Raw genomic sequence first — 17788 nt, forward strand, 5'->3', positions numbered from 1 at the left:
TTTTATTTTTTTGAGAGACAGAGACAGAGTGTGAGCAGGGGAGGGGCAGAGGAGAGGGAGACACAGCATCCAAAGCAGGTTCCAGGTTCTGAGCTGTCAGCACAGAGCCTGATGCGGGGCTCGAACCCATGAACTCGAGATCATGACCTGAGCTGAAGTCAGACGCTGAATCAACTGAGCCACCCAGGAACCCCCTTTCTGGTAGAGTTTTAAGTCTGATTTTCATTGATGTCTCTTTTAATATATTCACTCTCCTGGTTGTATACAATGGAGGGATATATCTAGTGGTGTCCTCACTGGGAATATTGTTTGAATCTGTCAGGAATATGATTATATATATTAGTCAGTTGTCTAACAATACTCAACAGGACTGCTGAACTTAGCAGAATTTGGGGGTGGTGTGTACTATGACGTTTCTGTTTAATGGGAGTACCATGTGTAATTTATAGTTCTTAAAGGATTTTACTTGTAAGATTTTATTTATCAGTAGATCATACTGAAAGTATTTTAGTAGGAAAACCTAAATCCATAGCTGTTTTGTGACTGTTAAAGCACTCGCATTTTTTTTTTTAAGAAAGAGAGAGAGCGTGCAAGCAGGGGAGGAGGGTAGAGGGAGAGAGAGAGAATCTTAAGCAGGCTCCACACTCAGCCCAGAGCCCCTGCCAAGGGCGTGATCCCATGACCCTGAGATCGTGACCTGAGCAGAAATCAAGAGTCAGATGCTCAACCTACTGAGCCACCCAGGTGCATTTGCCTTTTATCAGGGGAAAATCTTGATCTAACCAAAATATTTATAAACCTTTGTGAAACATATTTGAAAATTTGAAGTAACTGAATAAAATTCATATAAAAGTGTTTAAATGCCTTGAGGCATGGGCTTCAAGGCTTGCTCTACCCTTACAGTTTTTCCAGATTACGATGGAGGTAAAACAGGATTTGGTCTTCCACTGAGTTTCCCACCAATATTTTTGTAAGTTTAGAACAAAATTGTCCCTGTCACTGGATTTTTTTCTTATAGAAGTATTAAAGGTCTAGAGATGGTTCGGGGTGACATTAAACAGTATAAGGATTATTTGCAATAACGAGTCTTTTCCTTTCCTTTCTTTCTTTCATTTCCTCTTTTTTTTCTCTCCCCCACCCCCCACCTTTTCTCTCCCTCCCTCCTTTTCCTTCCTTCCTTCTTTTTTGGGGTGTGTGTGGCCAATTTGTGGCAATTGAGCGTCTTTCTTATTTCGAAATTAAATTTGGGTATTAATAAATATACAATCAATAATAATTATTTATATAATACTTATTTTTATTTAATTTTTTACATTTATTTATTTTTGAGAGACAGAGGGAGACAGAGCACGCGTGGGGAGAGCAGAGCAGAGTAAGCAGAGAGAGAAGGAGACACAGAATCTGAAAGCAGGCTCCAGGCTCTGAGCTGACAGCACAGAGCCTGACGCGGGGCTCAAACCCACAAACCGTGAGATCATGACCTGAGCTGAAGTCAGACGCCCAACCGACTGAGCCACCCAGGCGCCTCGATATAATATTTAGATACATGTCTCTACAGTTTTAAAAGTGTTATCTTTAATGCAGGCTTTAATTTTGTTAACTGAAATTTTCTTTAGATGTTGGGTTGACTTTAAGGAGCAAATTTCTTTCTTTTTTTAAATATTTATTTATTTTGAGAGAAAGTGAATAGGAAAGGAGCAGAGAAAGAGGGAGAGATAATCCCAAGCAGGCCCCATGATGACAGCACAGAGCCCATTGTGGCGCTCAAACTCACGAACCCATGAGATCATGAACCTGAGCTGAAACCAAGAGTCAGACACTTAACCGACTGAGCCACTCAGGCACACCTAAATTTCTTTTTAAAGTTTTGATTAAGGCATCTGAGAAAAATCAGAAAAACTCTTTGCTTTCATAGCTTTAGTAACTATTTTTCTTTAAATAGCTCACACACTTAAAATGTAAGGAGCACAAGTTTGTTTTTTTTGTTTTTTTTTTTTAGAAATATTTGAGTTTCTCTTATTTCATATACTTTTAAATCTCTATAAGCCAATCAAAATGGAGCTTCATCAAATTTTGAGATCTTATAATAACAGATATAACCTTTATTCTGTTAATATGGTAGATTACCCAAGTTGATTTTCATATGCTAAACAAACTTTACATTCCTGACATAAACCCAATTGGATATGGTGTGTGTGTGTGTGTGTGTGTGTGTGTGTGTGTGTGTATACACACATATATATATACACACCTACCTCAGTGGGTCTAGCAATAATCTTCCCATGGCCTTGTCAACATGAAAATTGGTGCCCGGAAGACCTGCCTGCATGGTCACTCAAAGGCTTCCTGTCTGCGGTGATGCCAACTACCTCCACAGATTCCTGTGTAGCTCACTTGCAGTCCAGAGACTTGCTTTCTGCTGGCTAGCAACCAGTTCCAGCCTGGGCAGACCAGCAAACATCCCTGCTGTCCAGCGGGCTGAACTTCAACTTCTGCACCGAAGTCTGAACTACAGTCTTGGTAAGGGGGGGCTCTTTCCAAGTAGGGAAGGGAGCCATATGGAATTTCTCTAAGCCACAGGGTACCATATGGCATTTCCTTTTATCTTATGGTCATTTATTAGATCTTAATAATTCTTTGTGTGAAACTTCCCCTGTATGGTTTGTGTCTCCCGACTGGAGATAAAGAGGTCACTAGGTCTAGTCCACACTCAGGGAAAGGGGATTACTCAGAGCATGAATAACAGGGGTGGGCGGGGAGGTGTATCAGTCCCTGACAGTGGTCTGGACCAGGTGACTTGCTTCTAAGTAATAATGACAAAAGAGATGGGATCTTGCTTGCTTTCAAGATCAGGTTACAAAAGATTGTGACTTCTTTATAGCCACCCCTCCACTCCTCCCTCTACTCATCCCCCCCACCCCGCCATCCAACACCTCACTTACAGCCTCCTCCCACCCCCTGCCCCCAGTCTCCGGGTCCTCTTGGTTGCTGCTTAGATGAGCCTAACCACCATACTGATTGTGAGAGTTTCACATGGCAAGGAACTGAGGGCAGCCTTCAACAAATAAAAAAACCGAGGCCCTCATTCCAACAGTTCGGGAGGAACTGAATCCTGCGAACAATCCAGGGAGTGGGCTTGGAAGCAGATGCTTCCCCAGGTGAGCAGGGAGATGACTAAGGCACCAGCCACCACCTGTGAGACCTGAAGCACAGGACCCATTGAAGGTTACATGCAGATTCCTGACCCAGAGAAACTATGAAATTATTGATGTTGTTATACTAAGCCACTAGGTTTTTGGGTAATTTGTTATGTGACAATAGCTAAGTAATACAAGAGTTATGCCAATTTTTCTTTTGATCTTGTATCTGTTTTGGTAAATAGTATGTTGAAGGGAATTTGTCCATTTTTAAGTTAAGACTGTATAAGTCCAGTTTATCCATTTCTTTCAGAGGTAGGCCAGGCATACGAATTTATTTACTCATAAAATACTTGAGAAACAAAAATCTTATGTGCACACAAAAATATGTATACAAATGTTCATAGCAGCTTTATTTGCAATAGTAAAAAATTTGAAACAACCCAACTGCTCTTCAGTGGGTGAATGTTTAAACAAACCGTGGTACATTTACTACTCGGCAATTAGAAGGAACAAATTACTAATACATGTGACAATTTGGATGGATCTCAAGGGAATTAGGCTGAGTGAAAACAAGCCAATCTCAAAAGGTTACATCCTATATAATTTCATTTATATAACATGCTCAAAATGACAAAATTATAGAGATAGAGAACAGATCAGTGGTTGCCAGGGGTTAGGAATGAATGAGGATAAGGGAAGGGAATGGATGTGGATGTAAAGGGGTAGCAGGAGGGATCAATGAGGTGACGGAACACTGTTACCTTTTTCTTTTTTTCCAGTTGTTATCTTGGGAGTAGTGGTGATTCCACAAATCTACATGTGATAAAACTGAATACAGCTACACACACACACACACACGTGCACACACGTGCACACACATGTGCAAATGAGTACATGTGAAGCTGGTGATATCTGAATAAGGTATGTAGATTGTTACAAATGTCAACTTCCTGGTTTTGATATTATACTATAGTTATGAAAGATGCCAGCAGTTAGGAAACGGTGTGAAGGGTACACGGGTCCTCTATTATTTTTCCAACTTCCTGTGACTCTGTTAACTATTTCAGAATACAAAGTTTAAAAAAAAGAAAAACAGTTGAACTCATCCAGTCTCTTGGGTTACAATATCTATTTTAGATAGGCACCCCACTCCCACCCCAACTCTCCATCCAGTTTTCATGAAGGTTCACTTTTTAGTAAAGACCTTAAGAAAGGGAGTATCTAGTCATGAAGACATCTGGTGAGGGTGGGGGCAGAAGACTTAATCCTTAGAGATTAGCAAGCATAAAGGCCCTATGATGGAAGCATGCCTGGTTTGGTGGGCAGTGAGTTTGGAGCATAGTAATAAGCATAGGAGCAAAGAACCAGAGAAAAGGCTTGGGCTTTCAATCTGATGATGATGCATTTGAAGGGTTTTGAGCACAAGAATGAAATAATCAGACTTAACAGTTTAAAGGGATCATTCTAGCTGCTGAAGGAAGGTGAGGGCAGAAGCAGGGAGAACAGGAAGCTATTCAGGCTAATTCAGGTGAAAGATAGTAGTGGCTCAGACCTGGGTGGTGAGAAGTGGTCAAATTCTGAATACATTTTGGAGGTAGAGCGGACAGGATTTGCTACTGGACTAAGAAGGACGGATAGTGATTGAGGGGGAAGTATCTGAAATGGGGAAGACTGGAGGTGTAGTTTGGGGAGTGGGGGGAATACCAGAAACTCAGTCTGTGACATGTTAAGTCTGAGAAGTTTCTTAGGGATCCAGACAGGGATGTCTGGCAGACTGACCTATCTAAAACTGCCCACGGTGCTGAGAATTACCACTCCCACCTTACAAAATCTCATCAGTGGGTTACATTATATTCATTCTGGTTTTACTCATTATCTAAATTCACCTTTTACTTCTTGTCTATCTCTCCAACTATAAGTTTCACGAAGTTAGGGACTAGTTCACTCCTGTATCCTTAATGCCTGGTACATAGTAGATTCTCATAAAAAAATATTTGTTGAATGTCTCCGAGAACCATATGGGGCTGAACATTTGACAATGGATGTTATTTAATACCTTGGCTAAGACAGGTCCCAAATCTATTTTCATTCATTAGAGCAGTGGTGCCCAAACTTCTCTGCACATTGGAAGCATTCGGGGAGCTTTAAAAGTACTAATGCCTTGCTCCCACCCCAGAGACTGTGATTTAATCGGTCTTATGTGTGTTCTGGGCTTTGGGATTTTTAAAAGATCCCTAGGTGATTGCAATGTGTAGGTAAGTTTGGAACCACTGCACTGTGGAATTTTCAATTGTATCTTAAAGGAAATAAAATCTTCCTGGAATTTCATTTCCTTAAGTTTCCTCTCTTTTGCTTGGATCAACTATCCATGTTTCTTCCTCTTCTTCCTGATCTAAACTGTCACTCCAGGGCTTCTTCCTCTTCTTCCTGATCTAAACTGTCACTCCAGGGCTTCTTCCTCTTCTTCCTGATCTAAACTGTCACTCCAGAGCTTATACAAGATTCCATGTCTCACAAATAAGGGTCTGTTCTCAGCAACAAGATCTGGGACTCTAAGCCAAATCTAATCCACTATAGTGTGTAGATGTCTAATATCTTCTCTCTACAACAAATCGTCAATGGCGGTCTCCTGCTTTCCAGATTCACCCCTCTCTCCCTCCATCCCTGCTTGGCCACCTCTAAACACTTCTTACCTAGATTGCTGACCTGGCTTCTCTGCTGGTCTTTCTCCAGCCTCACCTCACACTGCTACCAAAGTGATCTTTCTAAAACCCCAAATTGTTCAGATCATCTAACTTCCAAGACTCCCTGTCTTTTTATTATGGTATTGTGTCCTTCATAGAGATCCCTACCTACCTCATCTAGTCATGTGAATTCAGGCAAATTCTCTCCCTTAGTTTTCTCACCTGTAAAATGGTGACAATAATGGTCCTAGATTTTAATATACCTGTAGCACTTAGAACTGTGTCTGGAACATATTAAGTGCTCTAAGAGTTACGTAAACTATTCCTTAAAAACTCCTTGCATTTTAACACTTAACAGCTAAAACAGGTTCCAATCGTCACCCTCACTCACTGCCTTTGGGAGGTAGAACAGACTTGAGTCTGACTCCACTACTTTCTAGCTGTGAGTCTTGGGCAAGTTACTTAACATCTCAGATAGAAAATAGGGATAATATCTACAGAGAAGAACTGTTCAGGTACAGAGTGGGTTGTCGTGAAGGTAGGGTAGGTGCTTGGGTGTTTATTCCCGTCTCTGCCTGGTGACCTGTTATTCAGCCTACAAAATCTAACCTGGGATCATTTCTCAAAGAACCATCTCCTCTGGCTTACCGCCACTACCATCTGCCCCATAATTTACCTTTTGGAGTTTCCATACACCCTACATTAGAACATAGCTCACTGAGCTGGTTATTCAGATCTGTCTTCCCCATTTTCTACACTGTGAGCTTCCAGAGGAAGGGTTCGTGTTTTATTGAACTTAATGACCAGCACGGACTAGGGCTTATTATATTTATGTATTTGTCCTATTTCCTTCCTCACCTAGACTGTGAACTGCTAGTATTATCTATGCCCTCATTTCCCATACAGAAAGTACTTTATCTATATTTTAATGACTGAAGTGACTAGGTTACAAAATATTTCAACCTTCCTGGTCTATTCATTCTTCAGATCCTTCCCAGGAACGTATGCGTGAGGCAGGCAATTATTTATTTATTTTTAAAAGATTTTTAGGAGTGCACCTGGGTGGCTCAGTCGGTTAAGCATCCAACTTCGGCTCAGGTCATGATCTCGTGGTTTGTGATTTCGAGGCCTGTGTCAGGCTCTGAGCTGTCAGCACAGGAGCCTGCTTTGGATTCTGTGTCTTCCTCTCTCCCTGCCCCTCCCCTACTCACGTCACTCTCTCTCTCTCTCTCTCTCAAAAAAAAAAAATTAAATTAAATTAAAAACATTAAAAAAAATATTTTTAAGTACAATGTACCCCTCAACGTGGGGCTCAAACTCACAACCCCAAAATCAAGAGTCGCATACTCTACCAACTAAGCCAGCCAGGCTCTCTGAGGCAGGTGATTATTTAAATCTCAAGGAGTATCCTGGTAGCTTAATTAAGCCAAAATGTATACCAAGGATATCAATATAACTAAAATGCACCATGAACTTAATATTGACACTAAAACAACTTTTAAGGTGGACAAATAATTTTATTTTGTGCATGCAAATACATGTCAAGTACTGCAAACTTTTTCCATCAATTTTCTCTCAAACACTGAAAATCATGATGCTCTATTCTGTGAACAGCCAAAGCTAATATCTCTTCACTTCAGTGCTACAGCAAAAACACACAGAATTCACTCTTTGCTATTCACTATCATCACAACCCTCATTGTTCCATCTCTGCCCTCCCCCCATATACAGGCCTTTAGAAATCCTAGCCTTCCCCCATTTAATCCTATTCCTATAGCACAAAGGGAAACATTACAATTTGGAAATTCAAATTGAAATAAATGGAATAGAATTTATTCCCATATATATTCCCCATTTCATTGTACAGAATTATTTTAAATTATAGTTTTAAATAGAAGCTGAGTATATGCCTTAAAAATGAGCATTAAATCCATCTTAGAGATGGTGCCTGCTTTTTACATGATGGGTGTACACCATCTTTAATTTCATTTACATTTCAATCGAACAATAGATTTGCAAAGAAAATGTCTAATACAGACGTAAAAATATTCACACTAGAGCTTCACAATCGGTTGTACAATTGACAAACAGGCCTCTTTTCCCAAACTTTCCAGCTAAGCAAATTTATAAAATGTAATCAATGCAACAAGAAAAACATTTCTCTTTCACTTCCAGGGAAAAGAATATGCAATAAACAGTATAAATGCAGACAGCAGTTGCTGCAAGCTAACCACGATACTCCCAAGTGGCTGTACAGTGGATATGTGCAGTACAAATAAAAGCCACATGTGTTGTATCACAACTACAGTATAATTGTTTGCCCAGCTAAGAGAATGCATGCACTTCCATGCCTTGGGTTATAAAGTGAGGCCTAATTCTCGACAGATTGATGGAATATATGCAAATGACCTTGGCTGTTGGCAGTACTAAGTGCAGCCAGTGTCTATGTTCCACTGGTTTGAGGATATTTTTAAAATTTTATTTAAAAAAAGAAAAATTGCCAATTTTGGATTTGGGGGAATAACTGCTCTTGGAGTAGAAATAAGACTCCACTCAAATGTGGGGTGTTCTGATCAGTGGCCTTGACTCCTTGTATTCCCTTGCCAGCAAAGGGATACAAAGAAACTGCTAGTAAAAGGAACAACTAGCAAATGTATTCAATTTATCCAGAAAATGGGATACTCCTTGAGCACGTTCATTTGTGTTCTGCTTCTGCTTGCAGAAGGGGTTCTCATGAAGGAGTTACAGTAAGTGATCCCATCAACACTCTTCACTCACTAAAACACAAGAAAAGTTCTTCCAGGAAACTAACACATAGTTGCAATGCAACTTTTCCCTTTAAGCCTAGTTACCAACACTGGTGACAGTCTGCTCAGGAAATGACACAAAGAAGCTAGGGAAGAAACATTCAGATTCAAAGTTGAAATCACATGCTGAATCTGAATCTAATCATTACAATTGCACCCCTGCTAACAAGACAACACAGGCGTTAACATCTAAAATGCAAGAGCAAGCTAGATGGTTTTTAAAACGTTTTCAAATGTTTAAATGATCCCATTTTAAATTCCTAGAAATAGCTGTGCATCTTCTTATTTTCTCAAGGCAGCATATAAAATTGGGATGTGCTTTATACACTTGGAATCAACTTGAAATTTGAGTGAACGGGACTAGATCCATACAAATGGAAAATTTCAGTTCTCGTACAGGAGGCGAGGTTTCTTTTATAATTCTCTTGTGAGAGTAAGTAACTACTAGGAAAAAATCAGTGCCATCGACCCAACGAATCACTACCTTCTCTTGAAAATTATATGCACGACCTTCATGCATGACACTTGCTTATCAGATGGTACTGAAAGGAAGTCATGGCAGGACAGGCAAGGGAATCTGCTCTGGTCAGGCACCAACTAGACGAAATACATACATAATCTTCTCAGAATTTATAAAATGAAACGATACTACAAAAGAGAACTACTGAATTTAGATTCACAGAATCTGAATGAGGCACATGGACTTCGGAATGGGACTCAGAAATGGAAAAACAAAAATGTAAGAAGTAAACCAAACACACAACCCACCATTTTCCCACTTTCCAGACCTCAGACTGTTTTTTCATAATTGAACCTAGGCACCACACGTAGTTAAATTACCAACATCACACATTTCTTCTCCTATTGCCTTATATACTGATTTCAAACGCATGTACATCACATGTTGGTAAAAGGGTCAAATGACAGGGAAGGCACCCAATTTTAAAAAGTCACATCCTAGGTCTGATTTATAATTTTTTTCCTCTTGACATCAGGGAGTAACTTTTTGAAAAAGGATCAGAAAGACTGCTCTTTCTTCTAAAGTGGCAGAGAACCAACATCTTTCCCTCACGTTAAACCCACCATGAGAAACAGAAGATGGCCACTATATAAAGGATGCAATACAGAATAATCCCAACAAAGAAACAATTCCTATGTTGTTAGTGAGAACGAGAGTAAGTTTTTAGGAACAGGGAGTTATTGTTTTATGGGATCACCTGCTGCAAGACAAGCATTATTTTAATATAAATGTTCTGAGACATACCAATAAGGTTGGCAGGTATATACATACACTGATGCAAATGTAATTTCACTGGACAAGTAGGCAAACACCTAAGCAGTTTATCCCAAACCCCTCCAGCAGAGCACAACCAAGTTTCAAAATTTCAATTTTAAAATTAAAAAGATAAGGTTAAATACACAAGATCAATTTATGTAGTATATATTCACCCTCAGAACGTGCTGAAGATGTTTTGCGTAGTTCTGTTGCACAGAGGGTTCTTTCCCTGAGGGCACATAAGGAGCTCTCAAACTGTTAATAGGTCTCTATTTTGTAACAAAATAGCAATTTTAAAATCTTAAAAAAAAATACATTACCTTCAACATGGAAGATCTCACTATTTAAATATCCATGAAATAGACATACTGGTTTGCATATCCTTTTTGGAAATACAAACAGCAAATAAAGTACACTGGAAGCATTTTAAATGTAATAAGCGCATATTTATAGAAGGGTTCTGATATAAATTATATAACAATCATGTTCCTGTAATATCCTAGGCTAATTTATAATGTCAGAAATAAGTTAATGTAACATGGTTTAAAACTCTTGTTCCTATTCATTTCAGGTTACAGAGTGAAATAAATAAAATGTCTTTATAGGGATAGGGAGCACTGGCCATGGCAAAAGGGTACAGTACTAACCAAAGGAAACGAAGTCAAGGCTACTGTGCTGTTATGCTACAAACAAACATCCTCATACATTTGAATATTAAATAAATGTGTAAGATCTTCCATACTGACACCAGAATATCAAAACTACCCCTTTGTTTCTCAGGTATATTTACAACTTATCAGTCACCTTATGAGCATGTTCATTAAGACAGGTATCAAACACCAGTATTTACTCATTCTGATCAAGAAATTTCAGGGAAATGTCAACCCTCCCGCCCCTGGAAATGTGCACAAAACTTTTTATCAAAATCTTATCTGATACAATGCTGTGGTTTTGTAAAACAACTAAATAGCTCAGACGACCAATAACATGATCCTGTTTAAGCATCTTGCTAGCAGGAAAAGCCCTTACATACAGTACACCTGGTGAAAGATCAGCTTGGCTTAAAATATTCCAGTACAATTTTCAGAGTAAACAACTTCACAGAAGTTAATTAAAAAAAATAATAAAAGTCAAACTAATCTTAAAGAAACTGGGGAAAAACAAAGACAAACTATAGGTGAGATCACCAGAAAGGAATGCCCAGTTTTTGTTTCCAAATGTCGACTGAAGTTTAGGTTTCAAAAATACCTCCCCCAAATCTGGGGCATGGCTGGTTGAACATACTGCATGCTTCCAGATGCCAGGTCCAAACACTTTCAGTCACATTTAGCAGGGCAGAAATTACTCATGTTTTTAAGTACGAATAAAGGTTAGCCAATGTTCTATTATTACATGGTTCATAGTCTTATCAACCTAACGGTCAGAAAACAAGGAAAATTAAACGCAACGTGAAGTAACAATAAACAATACTTAACCAAGATATTGCAATGAACATCCAAATTAATGAGTTTAAATAAAAAAAACCCAGCAATACCATCTTGTTAGTCAGTGCAAACGCTACATACAGGGTTTTCTCAAGAAAGCTGAAAGCACCTGATTCTTTTGCCAAGTCATCAGATTCAATAATGTACAGGCTTAAATCTGCGTTTTAAAAAACTGCCATTACATTAGTGCATAATTTATCAAAATTGTAAAAACGATTCTGCATAACTTAGGAGAATTTAATATCTAGTACATCAGCTGAAAGACTTAGGCACTTGGTTATATATTTAATTACTTACTTCAACAAGTAGCCTGTGTATAAATATTAACAAAGCAGAAACTAGTCTTGAAAAATGGAAAATTAAAAAAAATTTCAATGCTACAGATAAAAGCACTGCACCACACTCCTACATATAATGCAGTAAAGAAAGCTAGTATATAACCCTGTAAAATTCTATGGTAAGAACATCTAACTCCACTCTTCAAAGTAAAAAAAGAAAAAAAAAAGAAAAAAAAAGAAGGAAAGAAAGAAAAAAGAAAAAAAATCCATGCAAAGTCCCATGAAAAAGATAAATAAAGCAGCTGGAATGAGATGGAAATTTCTCTCAGCAAAACATAAAATAGAAATAAATAAGTTAATTAAGTCTACTTTCACTAGATGTATCATTGTAGGATCCTGCTAGTTTAATAACTGAGTTGTTAATTTTCTATAGAAGCCATTTAAAATAGGAAATGGCTCAGTTACTGCACCGGATTGCTACAAACTCATAAAAAGCTGCTTGAAGCTTAAGTTAAATGTCCAAATTCCAATCACCTCTGGAAAGTGAACGTGTTACCCTAGTAAAGTAAATTTTCTTTTTTTTTTCATAATGCTAATGCAAGAGGGCTTGAAGTATCAAAGAGTCCACAGGAAATGGATGCCCCCGGTAATATCTTTTTTTAAAAAAAATATACATTATATAATATATATTATATATATAAAAAGCTAGTGTAAATGCTTCCATGGTATGGTCACAAATTTGAAAGATGAACCTCCTTTCAGCTGTTAACCATCTTCCCATTTGCAACAGGTTTTAAAAAGTCGTTTTTATCTTCAGACATAACGTGAGTTTTCAGAATGAGGTTGCCAACACTGACAGATGTGGTGATGGGGAGGCAACTTGCATTGCTAATGGACACTGGGAGTGGCTGGTTAAAGCAAGAAGTTACCGGCAGAATTGTTTTTTGCTCCTCCCTGAGAGAAAATAAAGGACATTGAAAACAAATTAGCTTTAAGTGAATAACCCTTTAAAGAATAACTATACATGCTTAATATTAGTTGTAACAAACTTCAAAAGCCCCTAGTAAAGGCATGTATTTATCACTAAAAAATATCAGCAGTCACTAAAAAAGTCCCTTTTTCCAAAAATCTTATTTAAAAAATTAAAATACTAGACGGGCACCTGGGTGGCTCAGCACTGGGCCTACTTGGGATATTCTCTCTCTGCCCCTCCTCTGCTCATGCTCTCTCTCTCAAAAAATAAATGAGTAAACTTAAAAAAACATTAAGGGGCACCTGGGTGGCTCAGTTGGTTAACAGACTTCAGCTCAGGTCATGATCTCACAGTCCGTAAGTTCGAGCTCCACATCAGGCTCTGTGCTGACAGCTCAGAGCCTGGAGCCTGCTTCAGATTCTGTGTCTCCTCTCTCTCTGCCCCTCCCCTGCTCATGCTTGGTCTCTCTCTCTCTCTCTCTCAAAAATAAATAAACATTAAAAAAAATTAAAATGCTGGCTAATTTAAGGCCAACAAACTATTAACTTCAAGACTAACCCATAATTTTGGCGGTAATTATATAAAATGGCAATATTAAATCTAAGAATATCTTTAATTAAAAAAAATGTTTTTTTAATGTTTATTTATTATTGAGAGAGAGACAGAGTGTGAGCAGGGGAGGGGCAGAGAGACAGAGGGAAACACAGAATCCAAAGCAGGCTCCAGGCTCTGAACTGTCAGCACAGAGCCCGATGTGGAGCTCAAACTCACGAACCGCGAGATTATGACCGGAGCTGAAGTCGGACGCTTAACCAACTGAGCTATCCAGGTGCCCCTAAATCTAAGAATACCTTAACATGATTTTTTTAAAAGGGAAACCCTTCATCTAGATTTTAATTCTCAATTGTATAGTCTAGAAGTGTGCCTACCAGACTGAGGAAGTATTAACCTGATGCTGGAGCACGAGGACAAACTTTTATCCACAAAAAAAGCAGGTCTCAGGCTACTTAAAAATGGACTATTTTGTTCAAGTTTACCTCTTCTCTCCTAAAAATTCAGACTGACCCAATCACTGCCCTATTACATAAGGTCTTCGCCTCACAGGAGAGAGCCAAAATTGCAGGTAACACTGCATTTATTTTATTTAAATATTCACAACCTATGTCCACTGGTTATGAGTTATCTGTCTAACACTCACAGAATCACATGGTCTTCACCTAAACTCTGTCTCTTCTGCTCCAGTGGCTCCTTTTGGTGCTGTTGGACTGGATGCCCATTTTCCACTGCTGTTCCATTCAGCAACTGATCATTTTGAGAACTGATACCCAGCTGTATGTCCAGGATCTCCTAAGAAAATAAAATGTTAATCCTTCAGTATGAAAGCATTTTATAGTTTCCAATTGAATAAAGCTTCCTAAATATCTAATTGTGGTACTTACTTCAATTTGTTCACCTTGTCCATCAGGTTCATCAGTATCAAGTGCCGAAAGCTCTAACTCAATATCCCTATCAGGCTTAGTATCGCTTGCATCTTCTGTATAATCACTCTGTAATAAAGAAAAAATGCTGATTTTATACCTGGGGAAGCTGGGGCCCCCCTTTTAGATTAAAGTAAGAATCTCAATGATTGAAATACAAGCTGGTACTGCAATTTTATTTCTATTCTGAGTTTGAAAAACAATCATCCACCAGAAAAAGGAATGCTAACATACACTAGGTAATGGCATAAACTAACACACAGCAGCACCAAACAGCAAATACATTAAGCATGAAGCTGAGAGGTTCAGTTTTTTTACCTCTCCATTTCTCAGTTCAATTTCCTTGCTTAGAAGATTTAAGGTAAGGTGGCGGCCTTCATCCAGGGAATTCCACTTCTGCTGCATGGCCAGTGCATTGGCCTCCCTCTGAAGAAGCAATGAGTTACTCTTGGCCTATAGGGGAAAAAAAACAAAGGTAAAGTTAGCTTTCAACCATAGCTTTCAACTGCCATTTTATTTTAAGAATTTAAAGCTGAGGGACACAGAGACTACCTGCTGAAGTTCAATACTCAAAAGGTCTCCAGTACTGGAATGCTTTCGATGACCAGATAAATCAGTAACAATGAATCTGTCCCTTTAAAGAGAAATATGTTTACAATTATAAAATTCAAAGAGTTGAAGCAACTAAAGCAGTAATGGCCATATACCAAATACGTTTTCTGTAATTAATCAACCCTGAAAGTTTCAGTCATCATTTAAATGTTTTCTCAGAAATCTGTTATTCAGCTAAAATCATTAAAGTACGCTTCATGAATAATCGGGGGTAGGATCTATACTCTGAGGATACACACAAGTCTGAAAATAGAGAATCCAAAAGAAGTAAGAGTAACATTACCGTTCAATATAGTGTGCTGATGACGTGGCCTCGTTACCATATGAACTCCACCTTGAATCAACAGCATTGACATAAGGAACATAATCTACAGAAAGGTAGAAAGAAACAATGATCAGAAAAGTGAAATATCAATATGTAAATGTGAACATACAATTTTTAAAAAAGATCCATATTTTATCCAACCAGCCATGTTCTTCTGGCTAAACCATTTAATTCTGAGCTCCTGTGACTGTTAAATAGAGGGAAATGTGCTGTACCTCACAAAGTGAGGATTAAAAAGCACAGTGTTAGAATACAGCAAGTGAGATACTAGTTAAGGGGATTACCTGATACACTGATAGGCTTAGTGGCACTTCCTTGGGAAGCAGTGGCCTGGACAGGATCCGTGGTATGGTAACCTGTACGTGAAGATCTGGAAATTGCACCCCATTTTGAGATGATAGGTCCATCACTAAATGGAATTATTGGGTCTTCTTCTTTTGTCCTTCTCTGAGTTTCAAATAAATGCACTCTTCTCTTAACATCTCCACTGTCCAGGTCCTGCATAAACCAAAGGAAATCAATTAAAAGGAATGTTGTCAATTACTTCAGCTAATAATACAGGTACATGCTTTCAAAAGACATGTAATCAAATTTTCTGGTAAATTTAACACTAGCAGTACATCTTAGTGATAATCCAACATCCGTTTTAAACCACCAAACTAGCTCAAATAATTTAAGCATTAAATGCAATTTATTTCAGACTTACCTAAATATAACTCAGCTGCTTACAGATGAGTTATATAGCAACAAACAATATGAAGATGAAAGCATTCAATCATTCTAAAACTTGAGTCAACATGCATGATATCCCCCCCACTCCCCCAAATCATACCATTAATACAGCATTTGAATTAGCAATTACATCTCTGGGCTCTGAATCGATGGCATTTATACAGGAGCCTATGGTGCCACAAGACCAAGGAGAATAATGAGAAAGATGATCTTCTTCAAACTTTGTACCACTCACACTCTCAGAGAACTGATTTAAAAAAAAAAAAAAAAAGGCATAGTCAATTAGTACAAAACTGTTAAACTTATAAACTTGTAACTAATACAAAGTAACTATTATAGAATATATAGGACTTCATAATGAACAAATAATATAAAAACTTTCAATAATTAATATAAAAATACTGTCATATGTAACAAGTAATAATTATACTATTTGTATTTACATTATTTACTATAGAAAATAGAATGACTTCTCTTTTTATTTTGCTCTTTTGGTACTCATAAGGAACCCCTGACTATCAAACACCAAATCAACAAATATTTGCAGCATGTCTCTAACACGGTATGAAGCACTCCAAAAAAATGGAAAAAGGCAAAACACACACACACTATGGTCCGTGTCCTAGAATAGTTTACGATTCTGAGAAAATACCATCATGTAAATATGGGAATATAACTGATAAACCATGCAGGATCAAATTTAAAAAAAGAACTCAAAGAAGGCTGTCTGGAACTAGAAGAAAAAGTGGACAAATTTTAAAAGGACTGTCCAAATTATTCCAGGATCAGAATACTAAAGTTGTCATAATCATTAAATCTAGTTTACTAGATATAGAAAGCTGATGCCAAAATAGTTAAATTACATATTACAAGTCATATTACTAGCAAATAGCAGATCTGAGTCTCAGGGAAATTTTTTTTTTTTTTTTTTTTTTTTTAAGTAAACACTACACCAATGTGGGGCTTGAACTCATGACCCTGAGATCAAGAATCACATGTTCTACCAATTGAGCCAGCCAGGCTCCCCAGAGGAATAATTATTTCTTAAAGCATAGTATAAAAAAATGCAAATACATTTTTCTATCAAGCAAGTGGCAACTCTATCACTCTGTTGTCAAGATGTTTAGTTGCTTTGAAGAAGTCTCAGTTCGATGAGAAATTTGGATCTAGTTTAAGAATTCAGTGGTTTATTGAAATATTTATGGATGAAAAAATGTTATCTGAATTACTTCAAAATAATCCAGTGGGAAGAGGGGGTACAAATGAGAGACTGAAGAGTAGGTAACAGGGGGTGATGGGTACGTGGGGTTTATTATACTATTCTACTTTTGTATATGCTTGAAGTTTTTCATAATAAATTTTATTTATTTACTTTTTTTTGACAGTGAGCATGCAAGCAGGGGAGGGGGGAGAGAGAGAGAGTGAGAGAGAATCCTAAGCAGGCTCCATGCCCAGCACGGAGCCTGACACGGGGCTCAATCTCACGACCATGAGACCATGACCTGAGCGAAATCAAGAGTTGGACACTTAACTGAGCCATCCAGGCACTCTTCACAATAAAATTTTTAAAAGTTTTAGATATTAGAGCCCAAAAGAATGGGAAATAAATCAAATTAGAGGAATTAAAAAAATAATGGTTTGTCGTATATATAAAAGTACTGAAAACAACAAGGTACACTGAAATGATCCTGATACAAAAATTTGTTTTGTAACAACAAGAATTAACAGTGATGCAAAACTGCATGAATAAAACCACAGGCATTTCTGCAACTCCTGTGAAGTAAGGAAGAAATGCTTCTGCTAGATCAGGATTCAAATCCCAGCTACTTACAAGCTGAATTTATTACTTTGGGCAAATTACTTAATTTCTCTGAGTAGGATTTCTGAAAAACATAGATTTAATACCTGCCCCCTAAGATTTTTGTGAGAATTAAATAAAATAGCATTATGCAAATGCTTAGTACAGTGCCTGGCACAAGTAGGTGCTCAATAAATGGTA

The 17788-nt window shown here is 37.9% G+C and overlaps 1 protein-coding gene across 4 annotated transcripts in view; it reads right to left on the minus strand.

Annotated features, from left to right (window-relative positions):
• Positions 1–7320: 7320 nt before the first annotated feature.
• The window catches only part of RC3H2 (ring finger and CCCH-type domains 2), a 52577-nt gene continuing 42109 nt past the window's right edge, over positions 7321–17788 (minus strand). For 2 of the 4 annotated variants that reach the window (XM_040482237.1, XM_040482235.1), the window contains 8 exons: positions 15890–16036; positions 15342–15555; positions 15016–15100; positions 14673–14754; positions 14439–14573; positions 14082–14189; positions 13841–13989; positions 7321–12623 (listed from right to left, as the gene is read on the minus strand). In XM_040482237.1, coding sequence (XP_040338171.1) covers positions 12428–12623; positions 13841–13989; positions 14082–14189; positions 14439–14573; positions 14673–14754; positions 15016–15100; positions 15342–15555; positions 15890–16036 — 1116 coding nt within the window. In that variant the 3' untranslated portion in view covers positions 7321–12427. The remainder of the gene's footprint in view (positions 12624–13840; positions 13990–14081; positions 14190–14438; positions 14574–14672; positions 14755–15015; positions 15101–15341; positions 15556–15889; positions 16037–17788) is intronic. The other 2 variants (XM_040482236.1, XM_040482238.1) reach the window with 2 other exon arrangements.

The sequence above is a fragment of the Herpailurus yagouaroundi genome, unplaced genomic scaffold (genome assembly GCF_014898765.1).
Source record: "Herpailurus yagouaroundi ecotype Mexico unplaced genomic scaffold, PumYag 160, whole genome shotgun sequence".
In the NCBI taxonomy this organism is placed as follows: Eukaryota; Metazoa; Chordata; class Mammalia; order Carnivora; family Felidae; genus Herpailurus; species Herpailurus yagouaroundi.